This window comes from Oryx dammah, unplaced genomic scaffold (assembly GCF_014754425.2).
Source record: "Oryx dammah isolate SB20612 unplaced genomic scaffold, SCBI_Odam_1.1 HiC_scaffold_18, whole genome shotgun sequence".
NCBI lineage: Eukaryota > Metazoa > Chordata > Mammalia > Artiodactyla > Bovidae > Oryx > Oryx dammah.
This window is the reverse complement of record NW_024070202.1, coordinates 29,664,446-29,680,482: the sequence shown is the minus strand read 5'-3', so window position 1 is coordinate 29,680,482 and position 16,037 is coordinate 29,664,446. Positions and strand designations below refer to the sequence as shown.

The following is a 16,037-nucleotide window of genomic DNA, read 5'->3' as shown; positions in this document are numbered from 1 at the left end:
GTTTCCACGTCCTGGCTATTATAAATAGAGCCTTCTCCACCAGATTAAACAAAGAAAAGTCACAATACAAGGGTATCCCATAAATTTCACTTGTTTAAATGTGGCTCTGGAGCATGTGCAGTTAAAGATTATAAACATGTTATGTTTGTATCAAGGTGATGGTAGAAGCCTTTGGTTGCTAAAAAAAAAAAAAAGCCCAATTTGTCTTTTAGCTAATTTTTCAGTTCTTTGTAATTAGGATATTTCTTCTGCTTTCACCATTGGGCAGCTATGGAAGGAAAACAGATCAATGAGAATGACTTTACATCTTTATCATTGACTCTACAGTTTTCCAGTAATAGGAGCTTTTTGGAATTATATAATGTCCTCTACTGATGACAATATATGAATGTTACTACATTTCCTTGTGTAACAATGTGCTATTTCCTGGCAGTGCTGAGGGTCATGTAGCACACAATGATAAATAAAGAAACATCCTGTGCATTCTTAGATCTTCACATTTTTATTTTGAAACATAGAATTTCATATTGGTTAACACCTACTTTTAAACAAAATGATGCATTAATTAAATGCCTTGTCATAACTATTATAAGCTCTGTTAGAAAAATAAACATCTCACAACAAACTACAGTATCAGCTTTTTAATAAATACATAAACCAAAGTTAGTAGTCAATAGAATTATATGAACAGGCTCATAGTATCTAAGTGAAATTATTGTATTCCCAATTTTCTATGTCATTTAAGGCAATTTAAATTTCTGTATAATTCAGAGTCAGAAATAGAAATTTGTTTAATGAGAATTTGTTTCTTTCTTAGAACTATTTTGATTTCAAATACTTTAATTTAAAAATACACTCTATATAAAATGTTTTCTACAGAGGCAGGAGTTGTTAAATGAAACACATAGGTTATATTACTGATAATTTAAAAACATTACTAATTTTTTACAGATTTAAAAAACTTTAATGAAGTAACTGGTAAATGTAAAATAGTTTTAAACTTATGTTAAATATATACAAAAAGAATTTCTATATTAACATGTGCAAATTTATATTTAATTATAATTTAGAATTAAAATATTTTATATTCAGTATTTTAATGAAATTCTATGTGCCATATTTGTCATTGTATGGAATTGTTATAAAAATCACATTTATCTGTGGTACAGTGTAAAGTTAGTAAAGGCTTTTTACACAAATCATACATTTCCATCCTTGATGACGGCATTTTTTTTTTTTAATTGTTGGATAGATGATTTTAACTGAAATAGGTTATGGAGCTTAGAAGCCTGATTAGTAGAGTTAGTTTATGAAGGTAAGTTTCTGTGGAAAGAAATCCAGGCAGATAAAGGAGTAGTGTTGTTACTCTCAGGTATTTCATTGACAGCTGCCCAGATAGCTGAACAGTTGTTTCATGTAAGTCAAATAATTTAAATATGCAGTTTTATGAGTCATAACATGGGCTTAAGGTGAATTTATGAAAGCCAAAGGGAAAAATCAAACAAAAGAACAGAAAGGATATAGAAAAATAAAAATGGAGGAGGACTTTAAGGGAAAATTCCCTTACAACACTGCTTGGTTGTATGATACTTTTCTCCTGTCATTGACATAAGACACATAAAATGCTTCAAAATCTTAAAATTGCAAAAATCTAAATCTAAATGTGATGATTTTATGTAATATTTTTCCAGTTAATTCTGTTTAAGAGTGAGATGATCACATGAAAGTATTCTTTAGAGTAATAGAAAGAATAAACATTTGTTAACAAACCTGGGAGAAACTCACTCATTCTTGTCAGTTAGGTTAGGGTTTGTTGAAGCATAAAGTATAAACAGAGGTTGAAGGAGCTTTTATAACTTAAAGGTCTGCAGGATCTAAACTCATAATCAGATGGTTAGGCTCCATGTTAAGTGGTAATGTGATTCAGATGTACTGAAAACTGACTTCACATGTATCATACGTGTGTTCTTAAATATTTATATAGAAATGAATGTCTCTATACCCGTGAACATTTAGTTAAAGATGAATTCGTGTACTATTTATTTAAGTAAAATTATAAAACTGCATCTTACAGGCCAATAATCACAAGATATATTTCAGAGATGTTAAATTGAAAAGTAGATATCTTAGACTTAATGAAATATGAACATGTATAACCCATAATAAATTGGCCATTGAAGAATTATAAGAAAAAAAGGGAATGATCTGAAAAAATGCTAGTTTCATATTTATTTGAAAATATGTCTCAACTTGCAATGCATTAAGTGGAGTTCTTAAGGTCAGTATAAATAAGGATAGTTGTAAATTAAATGTTAAGAGTAAATAAAACAATATAATATGCACAAGATTGAACTCCCAAGTACCTGTATTTCATTAGATACTTTTATTAAAATATATGGATCTCAAATCCCTTAAAATTGAAATAAGCATGAACAGTTGTAAACATTTAAAATTCTCAGTTTTAATGGGTCTTTGTTTAGGTACATAGATTCAAATGACTTTTAAAATCATTAAGAGATGTTTGGAAATGAAGAACTTCATTATATTATTATAGGCAGTTATTTTTCACAATTAGGTTAATAAAACTTGAAGTTTTGGGGCAATCTCTTAGGAAAAGTGAGTAGAAAAAAGGAGTAAGAAAAGGAAGGAAAAGCCATTGAGTTTAACTTACTATAAGGGTATCATAGGAATATAGTTCTATGGAGAAAAATTTTCATAATCCATCATAATTTTCAACATTGTATGGGTCCATTGTCATGCATAAGAATATCTTTTAATAGAGATTAAGTCTATATTCGAAATTTTTGAAATTTATTCTTTAGTAGAGTATTGCATCTGATGCATCCACTAATTTTAATTTTGAGTTTTCACAAATTTTCCTCTAGAGAAATCTATTCTATGTAATCTTAGATTTTTGTATTTGTTTAAACCAAACTAAATTGAACATTTAGGACATAATCAGAGTTTTAGTGAATTTTTGAGTCTGTACATAAATGTTAATAAATTAAAAAAAGATGCTTATAAATCCACACATATTGCAGTTTAAAGATATCCTCAGAGAAGTAAAATTCATACAGTTATATTGTAGTGTATATATGGCCTATTTCTAAATCATGACATACTTTAGGGCACAGAAATGCTGTCGTACCAAAAGAGTTGTTCAAGTTCTTAACTTCATTAACCATTTAAAGTTTCATTACTTGTGTTTAATATCAGTGAATCTCAAAAGGCTCCTGTGATCATATTAGTTGAAATAGGCTTTGTTTACATAAATTATTTAATCTAAGAATACCCTGTTTTCCCTTAACTTTTCATTAATTCTAACTAATCAAATATTAATTATCTTCTCACAAGGAAAATATCAATTATTCAAGTAAATATAAGCTTAAAATCTTTAAGAATTAGATCTTTAAATAAAAAAGGAAAGGACAAGACATCACAAACATAACTGCAATCACCATCTAGCATCAAACTGCCTATCAGGAAGCTTGTCCCTTCCTATGAGAAGAGCCTTGTTTCATTATAAATTAGTGCAAACTAATGAGAGTGTCCAAATATCCATCCCTTTATTTTAAGGATTTCATTTTATTATCCTCTTTTGGATAATTCCGCCCACATAGACATTAGTTAATGAACGTATTGTTTAAAAAATTTTAAATGTGTCAAAGTTTTCAGTATTTCAATGAATGGATATTTTCCACTTTTTCCTTTGGAGGCTGACAGGTATTCATTTATTTCCTTTTTTAAAAGGATACAATGTGTGACAGGCAAGCTGCTAAAACAATTTTTATGTTATCCTTGGTGATCAAAGGTATTTTACATAAGTGAGTCACAATACTGAATTATGTCAATGCTGCCGATCACTCATTTGGGGAAGGAAATACTGCTCAACTTAGCATCGTAATTGCCTGGCTTCAGAGGACAGCTGATGGAACTACTGTGTTTTTTGGCTCTAGAACAACTTATTAAACATTTTTGAATCTTCTTTAGGGTGGATGGGATATAGTCTTCATCGAAATGTAGATATCTGGCACTTTGATTAACTCAAGTGCTGGAAGACAGAAAATCGGTGAAGCTGATTGTAAAAGGACATTTAAAAGGAATTTAAAATAACTTCCTTTGTGGTCATAGGCAAAGCTCTGTGCTGTACACAGGACTATTTGACTTCTAGCCAATAAAATCAGAGTGAATAAATCTGTAAGGATATGGTAGTTGTGATGAAGTTCCTGTTATGAAAGATAAAAGTTCACCTCTGTATCAAGCTCTTGGACTGAGCACTGCACGACCCCAGGGGAAATGCTGTCCACACAGCCTGTGTGAATGGACTTCCCTCTGCTGCTGCTAAGTCACTTCAGTCATGTCCAACTCTGTGCGACCCCATAGACGGCAGACCACCAGGCTCCCCCGTCCCTGGGATTCTCCAGGCAAGAACACTGGAGTGGGTTGCCATTTCCTTCTCCAATGCATGAAAGTGAAAAGTGAAAGTGAAGTCCCTCAGTCGTGTCTAACACTTAGCGACCCCATGGACTGCAGCCCACCAGGCTCTTCCGTCCATGGGATTTTCTAGGCAAGAGTACTGGAGTGGGGTGCCATTGCCTTCTCCACTAGTTAGGACATTTTGCAGTCTCTTAGAAGCTGATTAGCAGAAAGACTGTACTCCAACCATGGACAATTCGGTTTGAATTACTTTTTTCTGCTTTGTTTTAGAATTGTCTCATGCTCATTCACTTAAGACTTCAGTAAATCACATTTACAAATACTTGCCAATTGACTATTTTAAAGATTCAAGAGGTAGTATGACATTGTTCAGTGAGCACTGGCCTGGCAATAAAATAGTTCTCTTTAAGTGCTGCCACTTGGTCACTGAGGGGTCTTTGAAAAATCATTTGAACTTTCTGAGCCTCAGTTCCCCTTTACAACCACAAGGGTGAATTAGCTTATTTCTAAATATATTGTCTATTCTTCTCTAATTGTGTATTTTTAGAATTCTGGTGAGTTGGATTGAGGTGATTCAGGGAAAGAATGTCCTTAGACTGCTTCAAAGGGCAAAGGTAATACAGCTTAATTTAGTTTTAATTTGAAAAATATTACTATCTGCTTTGAATAAATATTGGAGAAAACACATTCAAAAGTGTGGCACTTTGCTTGAGGCAGAGTTTCTAAATATTTTGTGAATTTCAACCTGATGATTAGACAAATGAAGTGGTGAAATAATCCATCCAGTTTACCAGGTAAGAAGATCTAAAACTCTACATCAGCAAACAATGAAGCTGTTCAGATTTTGATGTTACTTGAAGTGTCCCTTATTAAACGTTGAACTTTGAAAAATATTCTAATAAAGTGACATTGTGTTATTATTTTTTTCATGGCAGTAGTAACTTAGCACTTATTAATCCAGTCATCTGTGACATATATAAACTTATCCTGTAAGAAAGAAAACCAAAATATAAAGGCAAAGAGGAAAGAATGTTAGAATTAGTATCCATTTTTTCAAAGAAAACAAACACACATGCATAAAACTACTATTTCAAAAGCAGTATCCCTCAAGATTAAGGTTTTATCTGTTTGTCTCTTGAACGAATGAAACACTAATCATTTATTCATCTGTCTGGTCTGGTCTGTTCACTGCTGCCAGTTGTTGAAGTGTTTGGCAACATTAGTATAACTACATTATTTGTTTGTCTGCGTGTTTGGTGCAGGGATTACTGTATCCTTGTAGTGACACAATGCCAAAACTATCTCACAGCATTGTCTCTCTGGGAAGTGTACAAATGGTGGGTACCTGTAAAGTGTAGTCAGTGCTCTTCAGATAATCTACATTCTATGCTGATCTAAATAAGTTATATATTACAGTAAAGTGCTACAATGACACTAGTATCAAACAGTAGTAAGACACATTTTTCTCTGAAAAATTCAGCAGCAGTGTGAGTCACATGATGATGAGGATGCTTGTCAGTCTTCATTTGAGTAGACAACCAGCAACTGGCATGATCTAGCACATTTGTCTCCTCCTGTGACTTCTAAAATAGTAAATTTTAGGAGCAATTATTTAAAATCCAGTTTCCCATAAGGTACTTTTAAAAAAATCATTTTAGAAGTTGCACCTGAAAGTCTCATGAGCATTTAATTTGCTAATGTCCATTTTTATCTCTTCAGGCTTTTCACGGCGGTAGGTTACTGCTCTCGTGCAAACGCTTTGCAGAATCAACTTGTCCTTGATAAGGAAGAAATGTTATCATTAATTAAGGGCCTAAATATTGAAAGTAGACAATAACACACTGATAGTAATTCATTTTTAGAATTCACTGACCTTTTTTGAGGCTGACACCCTGTAATCTGCCGAGGACTTAATTTTATTATTATTCCATTGTAGTATCACCTGTCTAATGATCAGGACTTTAAGCAACCCAATCAAGAATGTGACTATGAAAATGATGAAAAATATTCTCAAGTAGCTTGGACTAGAGAAGCATTCTGTAAAGAAGCAAATAAATACATGGTTTAAAAAACTGGAATGAGTAAATCAAAGGATTCTAACAGTAATATTAGAAATAAATAATGTTTATCATCTCAATTAAGAGAATGAGAGATATTTGCAAATCTACATCTTCAAAACAAAGGACTTCCATTGTTGTTGATTCAAAAGTAAACTAATTATTATTACACATTTATTATTCAAGTATTTTCACCAAAAAACTCTCCTTCAGAGAATAGCCACAATTGAGGTATTCAATAAGATTATTTCTTTTCAGCTTGATTCTTGTAGTAACTAGAATATTTCCAAATCCTTAACTAAATATGATTTCAACTATGACAGAGAGAAGGACAGTTTTTGTGGTATGATGTGGATCACTAAGTGGAAAATAGGATTTAAGAATTATTTAACAGCTCCATGCATTAACATATGTTTTTCTTGTTATGCTTACTCCTCATTTGTTACACATCAGTAATGGAAAATAAAGTAAACATCTGCAGAAGCTAAAATCAGTACTACTCTAATAGATGAATAAATATTTCCTTTGAAACTGTAGTGTAAGTTTTCATTATTATTACACATAGCTTCTCCAGGAAATGGGAGTGTACAATTTGGGACAATACTCAAATCTCTTTCCTCAATTTTTATTAATTTATTTTTTACTTGTCTGTTAACTAAATCTATCATATTCTGCTTCTAAAAATACCACTTTTTGTTTTTTCAAGAGCAGATAATTACTAGCTGGAAAAGGAAATGCTGTATTAAGAGGGGCATGCTAGGTCTCCGTTTTAGCACTAGACCTTTGGCAAGCTCTAGTTGGAAAGTCTACAGCCTCTGTGGCTGCCAGAGGTATTACCCTAATCTAAGAGGAACATGGTTGCATAATACACAAGTATTCCACAGAATTCATCAGCTGCCCCACACTCACAGAATTACCTCCCAGCCTAAAGTGCCATGTGTTTTTCTGCACATTCTCCAGACTTCGGGGACTTCATCTAACTGTCTGAAAGTCTCCTTGAGAAGGCCTTTCAGGAGGGGACCTGCCAAGACTTAGAAAAGCAGTCACCCAGTCATGAGTGATTTCTGTTTGAATTCCCCTGGATGACCAAGCATGCTCTTAAACAGCCAAGAATTCAGTAAAAAGGGCAAGGGCTCATCTCCAAGTGGGAAGACTTAGAGCCAGTTTTTTTTTTTGTTGTTGTTACAATGTTAAGGTTCCTTGAAAGAAACACTAAAAGGAGACTGGAGGACCACTAACTGGAGTAGAAGCACCAAATCCAATTGTATAGTCCCCCGTGTTATAGTCTCATAGATAGAGAGAATCCAAGATGCTCTGTTAAAAGGTGTTACCGTTGGTAGTGCCCGGGTTTGTGACATGCACGCCTTTCATCTCCCTTGGCCGACTTAGAATAGTAATCAGCTAAGGGGGCGCGTGGCTTGATCTCACTTTCTGGCTTCTTGCCTAGTAGGAGTTTAGCCAGGAAAAGCCAAATAACCCTTTAAGTGTGATCAAGTGGATAGATAATAGAGGTGGTTAACAAATGCCCTTTTTCCTCTCCTTGCACAAGAGTTGTGAAGGGGAGGGGAGCCCTCTAGCTATTAATACTAATACATTTTATAAATATTTCTAATGGTTTAGGATGGAAGACCTTTTCAGGATTCAAATCTGTATGCATTTAAAAAATTTTAATTTTGGAGAACCAAAAATTTAGCTCCAGCCATGCCTCTTTTCTTAGTTTACGTCAAGCAAGGGATTTTCCTAAGGAGCTTTAAGGGAATACATTTTGTTAGCCACACTTAGGTCAAAATAGGTTTATTTACTTAACATAATAAATTACATGTTGACAATCAGTGCTCTATTTATTAGAAAAGGCAATTGGTTTTGGGGTGTGATTGTTGCAGCCCCATCTGGCAGCACATGGGCTCTTTTCAAATCTAAATTTATTATGGGCTAAGGTTAGTATGGATATGAGGGGAGAGGAAACAAACTGGAGAAAGTTTATTCTTCTGTGCAATCTCTCTAAGACCTAGAATTATTCTTACAGGTTGGAAGAGAGACCAGAAATAACAGTAGCAGTAGGAATGTTCTCAATGAACACATAATTTCAGGCTTAATTTCAAATTCTTATATAGTTTAACATCTTAAAGCTAAACAAAAGGAGGGCGCTGGCATTTGGGTTCTAGTGAACTTTTGTCCAAAATGGTCTTTGAAGACAGAGTTCACATGCTTCTTTCATTCATATATCATCTTTTAATTTTTTTTAATGTTCCCTGACTTAATTCACACAACTGTTTGAGGTTGATATTAGAAATAATATTTTATAGATGAGAAAACTGAGGCTCAGGGAAATTTTGTAAGATGGTTAATACTGTTTAGCTACTATTAAGAGTATCAATAAACATGCTTAAGCTAAGGTCTTCAGACTAAAATTTCCATAGCATTTTCATTGTGCCATCTTTATATTTATTCACCCTGGAAAAAAGCTGTACTCTGCTTTGTTGTGTCTGACTCTCTGCAGCCCCATGGACTGTAGCCTACCAGGCTCCTCTGTCCATGGAATTTTCCAGGAAAGAATACTGGAGCAGGTTGCTATTTCTTACTCCAGGGGATCTTCCCAACCCAGGGATGGAACCCATATCTCTTGCATCTCCTGCATTGGCAGGAAGATTCTTTACCACTAGGGCCACCTAGGATGCCTGCATTCAACTCTAGATTATATCTGCATCAGAATGAAAATTATTGCCTTTTGAAGGAAGGAATTGCCTTTTGAAGTTATGTACTTCTCAAAAGCAGATCATAACTACCTAGAATTTTTTTTTTTTTTTTGCATCACCTGAAACATGAAAGTAAATGTTAGTTTCACATGAGGAAGCTTATGACTGGAAGCAGGTTTGGGTTGTGAAGGATAACTATGGCTCCATAGACCTTATCTTTAAAGGTGAAATGGACTCAACATAGGAAACGCCTATTCTTGGCTCATGAGGTCTTTCAAGAAAATCTCTTTGGTGTAATTCCATGGAGTTGCATAGCATGTGAATTTAGCTGGGTAGTTGAGATGAGAGATCTAACAGTTTAGTCATACCATGGCAAATATCCTCAGGTTTTATAGAGTACCATTTCTGGGAGACTGTAAACATTGAAGCAGTTATTTCTTTTTTTTAGCATTGAGCTTTTAGGGGAACATGGTTCTCTACAGATACTCTTCAGGACTTTGATTATTAAACTTTTGTCTACCTGATGTTTGGTCTGCATAATGCTGTTCCTTGAGAGCACATGAAGTTTTACACCGATCAAGTATAGCTTGAGACAGATTGTGAGAGTGAAGGCATTGCACACAATTCCTGTAAGGGGGGAACAGAAGTGAAAACATTTAATTCTTTAAAAGGTTGTAGCTTGTAGTATTTTCTGTAAACAATAAAATGACAAAATAGGGTACTTTTTCAGGACAGCAGACTTGTTAAACTGGGAAAGAAACCTGTGACATTTATTTGTAATCTTGGCTGAATTTAATACCAAGCAAAATTGCATTCTAGCCACTTAAAATATTGTAATGTATAAAATCAACATAATGATATTTTTTGTATTGAAAATAAAATTTCTAGGAAATGAATAAGATAGTCTTACTATAAAATCAAAAACAAAACCAGCTAGCACAGCTGTTTTAGAAGATGAATATTATGATACTACTAGAAAAACTTTGCAATGAATATACAGTTCAAATTTTGATTGAGTTGACTAGAAATACCTCCATCATTATCCTCCTAATGAGTTATATAACCTCTTATGCATAATTGTGAAAACTGGAGAATATCTTTTAAAGGAATAAAACAAATTGTAAGCCGTAGTGATATTTTGAGTAGTTGTCTTTGAGCAGTGAATTACTGGCACAAAACAACAATGCTGCCATTATTTAATGTAACCTTTTACTTATCCATCATTTCTTTCTAGAGTGCTTCATAGCTACTACTCTTTTATCTTTAAAAGAATAAAAATAAAACAATAATAACAGGTAACATTTATTCTATGATTACTGTGCGCCAAGTACAAAAGTTTACGGCTTTTTTACATGAACATCTAATTTAATTATTTCACAGAATTATAGCACAGCATTATTATTATCTGCATTTCTGATATCATGAAACTAAGGTGCAGATAATTTAAACAATTTTGTCCTAGATCAAAAAGCTAATTAATAGTAAGCTGGGAAGCAGCCAGCTCCTAAATCATAACATTGTACATCTTAAATTTACACAAGATTATACATCAATTACATCTCAAGAAAGCTGGGGGGACAGTCCCACTGAATCTTTATCAACACTGAATATTGTTCTTTTTTTTTAAAAAAAAAAAAACTGTTTCAAAAAGGCAGTGAATACCTAGATAAATTCTCATGCATGACCCAAGATTGGAGTCTAAGTCTTCTAATTCCTAAATTCCTCATTCGGTTCTTTTTTAGCATGATGATAATTTGTCTGGAGAAGATCCAGCAACTTTTTGGTTAAGATAGGCAAAATAGCAAAGATTAAACATGGCTAAATGAAGGACTGCTTTACAATAGGTTTGGAACCAGAAAACACATACCAGTTTTCACTGCAGCCTGTGTGACATGTGGGACAGTGTTCACAGAAACGGCCGATGCTCCTGGGATCAGTGCACTCACACCTGCCACATACACATGTGCCTCTCCCACTACACACTTGGCCCTTTGGACTGACACAGAGCTGAGCAGATGCAGATGGGCACTGGCAGCGATCCCCTTCCCAGCCCCTGAAGCACTGGCATCTGCCCGCCTCACACTCTCCATGCCCTGCAACAAAGATACTCCGAGATCTAAGTTACCGAGATCACTGACTTTGTGAAGCATTTCCAAACATGAATTTCCCTTCCATCCCATGGAAACACACTGACAGTCAAGTGAATGGAAACAGCATCATTTTCTATTTGTTTGACATAAACAATCCCAGGACTTAGGAGTGACTATTTTTAAAGCTGTCCTATTGTAGATAATCTCCCCATGCTAATCTATTGTGCTGACAACTGTGTATTCTGCCCTGCTGCAGTGGCTGCCCAGCTACTTGAAGGTCACTGGACATTCAGTTCTAAAGTCAAAAGACACAGATATAAAGAAGTAACAGAGGCTGAAGTAATGTTGTCTGATTTGGAATTTGAAAGAAAGGAGTCTTCTATGAATAGCTTCTATAATTTTCTCTCCTAGTCGTTCATTATTGCTAAGGGCCTGGGATAACTTTGAATGTCCATTGGGCAAAGTCTTCTAAGAGCTTCAGTTCTGCTAGTGCCTTGATTAAAGATGAGATCTCCAGGGAAGTTAAGTAGTCCTTTCACATCTTCAGCACATTATGTAGCAGGTTAGTGGTGCATGTCTTAATAAGGTATGTTGTGAAATGTTATTAGGTGGTAAATGAGAGAAAGCAAGAGAGAAATCAGGGTGGTATGTTTGTGCATGTTGGAGTTGGGGAAGAACACTGATTATACTTAGTTAAGTGAGTTTTAGCCTGTAGAAAGTAGCCAAAATTTAATATGATAATATGAACTAGAAATTTTCAAGAGAGGGTACATTTTCAGGGCTATATAATGTTTTTCAAGTTTATCTAACCAAAGACATTTCCTTTCTTTCTTCTTTCCTTCCTTTCTTCTCCCTCCCTCCTCCTCCTCTTCCTTTTCTTTGTTCCCTCAATTTCTGGCTTATGTCCTCTCTCCTTTTATTGTGGAGCACCTCACAGTGTAACTGTTCCATAGCTTCTACTGTTGGATCAGCTCAATTTGTTAACTGTAAAATTGATGATATCCAGGCCAAGCAAATGCCTGCCAGACTCGATTCTCTGTATATGGGCTACATGCCTAATACTAGCCTGCAGATCTGTGAACATGTGTTATTATTTTCAAAGGACCTTAGTGAAGAAAATACTTGTCAGCCTACAGTTTGTGGTTATAATTTATATACAAATAATTCAAAGCAGATTCTCAATTGCCTGTGGAACAGTAGTTATCATAGTCATGTAGAAGGACCAGTACATTGATTTTTAATATTTTACTGTTAACAGAGACTGGGATTCTGTGTCTCAATATTTCAGACTTCATTGGGAGCTTGACAGCTATAGGAAATGATGACCTCAGAATTCTTTCTCTTCCCTGTCCCAAGCAGTTTTAGCTCTAAAAAACTTAGACGATAATTGTGGGTTTATTCTAAAGTCATCTATAACCCTTTCTACCTAGATGCCAAGTACAGCTGAATAAATGTTCAGAATATAAAATATTATGTGCATGAGATATAAAGGAAATTTTCCATCCCATATTTAGGGCACATTTTTAATTTATACAAGAATAAAAACTTATTTTGTATATGTTTATTACTTTCCTAAAGCTTATTACAGTGAAATATTTCATGTTATCAATAATTTAACATTTAGTTACCAAAATGCAAACATTAAAAAGGTACTTTAACAATAAATGGATTTAGTTCACTACGATCGAAAAATTAATTTAAAAAGTATTTTGCATTAATTTTCAAATGTTGCATATATTTTCTAGAATTTAACCTCTAGGTGGCAGTAAACTGAATTAGCCAAAACATACTTTAGATATTTTTTTTTGAAATTATTTTATTTTAAATTTCGGTCTGTATGTGGCCTCTGGGACTAATCTTCATTTCTTATGAAACCTGTATTTTCTTGAAGAGTACTATCTTTTGACAATTCTATTGCTGGTGTTGTTCCAAAAATAAAGTAGACAGGTTTATATTACTATATATTTATAATGCCATCTCTAATAACACATTAAGAATTTTACAGTGAATTGAAAGTATATTTTAATAGCTAACTATCCTCTGAACAAGATGAAGGGAGTGACCATTTATGAGGATAAATTAGAGTCTTCTAGAAGAATACCCAGATTATAGAATATCTGTCAGACATTGTCAGTAATTTCCTTTTCTGGTATATGTCTTTACAAGGTCACAGCATACTTGTAAATAAGAATTAATTTTAGGTTTTAAATAAGTATTTCCTGTACAAAATAATTTAAACTATAAACACCAGAATCATGTGCAGTATATTTGTGGCTATGTCCTAATTTCACAGACTTTGAAAGTTTAAATATCAAATTCAGATTCAGGGTTGGTAATTATAAAGATGTGATTTAAAGATACTTTAACATATATGCTAGCTTAATATACAACTATATAAATAACTGTATGTACATATTTATACTCACCAGCACACAGATTTCCATGATGATATGGACAAGAGAAGTCATCCTTTTCACAGTATTTTCCATACACTTTTCCAAACTTAATTTTGTGACATAAACATTTCCCACAAATGCAAACTCCTCTACCGCTGCAAACAGGTTGATCCTTGTGTGACTTGCAACTTTCAGAAGGAAATGTATCCTCATCAATATGACATTTATTCTCATCACACTGGAAGCACTTGACATCTAGAAAAGTTTCTTCTACACACTTTCTTTTAGGTCCTGTGCTGTCATCACACTGACAGCTGCAGTTTCTGTGTATATGAATTTTAGTGGTTTCATTGAAACCAATAGGTTTGATGATTGCATAGCTCTTTCCTCCTGTGACATCACATTTTTCCATTGTAACTGTTACATTGAAAAGAACCTAAATTTGTGGGTGAGAGGGAAGAAAATACATTTATATACTTTGATTGTTTTTATTACTAATATTATATATGTTAATGATATTTTAAGTCAATACTATACCATCTATAAGAAATTAATATTTATAAATTACACATGCATTCTTTTTTCATATGTAGATATAACATTACCTTTTAATTTCATTTCCTTATTAAGGAACTGGAGAGTTAAAGGATACAATGACTGAGACTTGCCTATCATGCACCATTAAATGGACATGGATTCAAACCTATTTGAAAGGTATCTACTTCTAATCATTCATTTATATCCTCAGATGATTTCTTAGCAAACTTGAGAGAGAAAAGACCATTTTCTAGATCCAGTCCTTAACTTGCGGAGTTATGGCAAATATTTGGCACTAGAGATAGATCAAATAAACTAAAGTCAAGGGCTTCTGCTCTACTGGTTTAAAACCCTGAAATGAACAATTGTCAAATGAACAATTTTTATTTTGTTTCTGTTTTCCTAGAGCCCAAGTAAAGTTTTGGAGTTAAATTTTAGTTTATACATAATGTTAAGAGGAAAACATGGGGCTTTCCCTGATGTTACTCAAGGGAAAAAGATTTAGGACTCTCAACTTTAAAGTCCTAAGATCTCAAACAAGGTCATACATTTTTCTCAGTGGAGATGTTAGTCTGCAATAATGATCTGGCCTGGCAGGAATTGGTTTCCCCCATGAAACTACATAATTGCTTTCTCTTGCCAAATTCTTCTCAATTTTTTCTCCACAACACAATTGGCTTAGTGTGTGTATTTATATTTGTTAACTCATCTTATAATCTTCAGGTAACTTGGCAAACAAGGTTTATAGTTTTCTTCCATGTTAGACTGAGATATATTACAATTTAAAAATAATTTGTGCTAAGCTTTTTGGTTGGGATGGAGATAGATTAGGTAAATAGATATGGATGGATATATATATGTGTATATATATATGGATGGATATATATATATGAATATATAGAGATTTCCTCTTTCTTATGTATATAGATTATAGATATCCATCTCAACCAAAAAGCCTAACACAAATACATACACACACAAGCACAAACATAGACACACAAGCACAAACACACACACACAATAAGAAAGATCTAAATTTAGGTTTATATGTTATCTATATCCATGCAGAATTAGAATTAGTCTCATAATATTAAAATCAGTACAATTGATGTCAGACTTGAAATGTTTTTTTTTTCTCTTTAAAATATCAAGGAGTAACAGATTGTAAGATAATGTGGTCACTGCAAAAATTAAGTAGAGCAAAACTTGGGATTTCTATAATTAAGAGGTCAAATGACTCTTCTTGACAGTCAAACTGTTTATACCACTTGGTTGAAAGTGACGGGAAAAAAAAGGATGTAGACAAAGAAAAAGAAATAAGCTAAACCATTCTGCCAAAATTGATTTTGAAAGAAAGAGCTTCTTCTAAGAAGGTAATCCTTTCTCAAAAAGTAATAACTGCATTATTTTTTACAAGCACAAAAGAAAAAGTTTCTCTATATTCAGTGTAAATAAAATATATTTTTTGTAAACTGGTATAAAATGTCTTTTGGACAAAATTCAAGGAGTGATTATGGAGAAGCCAACAGAACTTGAATTTGAAATAATTAATTTCAAATATACACTTTGTTGGAGCAACTATACTGTCTGTAGATTCTAAACTTCCCAAGAGGGAAAAGTATCTTCTAATCAGAAAGAAAGGAAGATTCTCCTTTATTCAATCTTATTAACAGAATAGTAGGATTTTTAATCTTTCAATAGCTCTTTCTGTATAGCATGATATTAAAATAATAACATCATAGAACCTTAGAGATGGATGGAAGAGTGATTAGAAGTATTCTAGTTCAAGTTATTTATTTAAAAATGAAGCAACTTATGCCTCAC

The 16,037-nt window shown here is 33.4% G+C and overlaps 1 protein-coding gene across 2 annotated transcripts in view; it reads right to left on the bottom strand.

Moving 5' to 3' along the window:
• Window positions 1-479: 479 nt before the first annotated feature.
• ITGB8 (integrin subunit beta 8) overlaps window positions 480-16,037 on the bottom strand; it is a 95,483-nt gene continuing 79,925 nt past the window's right edge. Inside the window, exons 10-15 of one of the 2 annotated variants that reach the window (XM_040260632.1) lie at window positions 13,707-14,112; window positions 11,058-11,283; window positions 9,711-9,817; window positions 6,311-6,474; window positions 6,105-6,214; window positions 480-6,020 (exon numbers count right to left, since the gene is read on the bottom strand). In XM_040260632.1, the coding sequence (XP_040116566.1) occupies window positions 5,993-6,020; window positions 6,105-6,214; window positions 6,311-6,474; window positions 9,711-9,817; window positions 11,058-11,283; window positions 13,707-14,112 (1,041 nt within the window). In that variant the 3' untranslated portion in view covers window positions 480-5,992. Of the gene's footprint in view, window positions 6,215-6,310; window positions 6,475-9,710; window positions 9,818-11,057; window positions 11,284-13,706; window positions 14,113-16,037 lie in introns of both variants that reach the window. The other variant, XM_040260633.1, reaches the window with a different exon arrangement.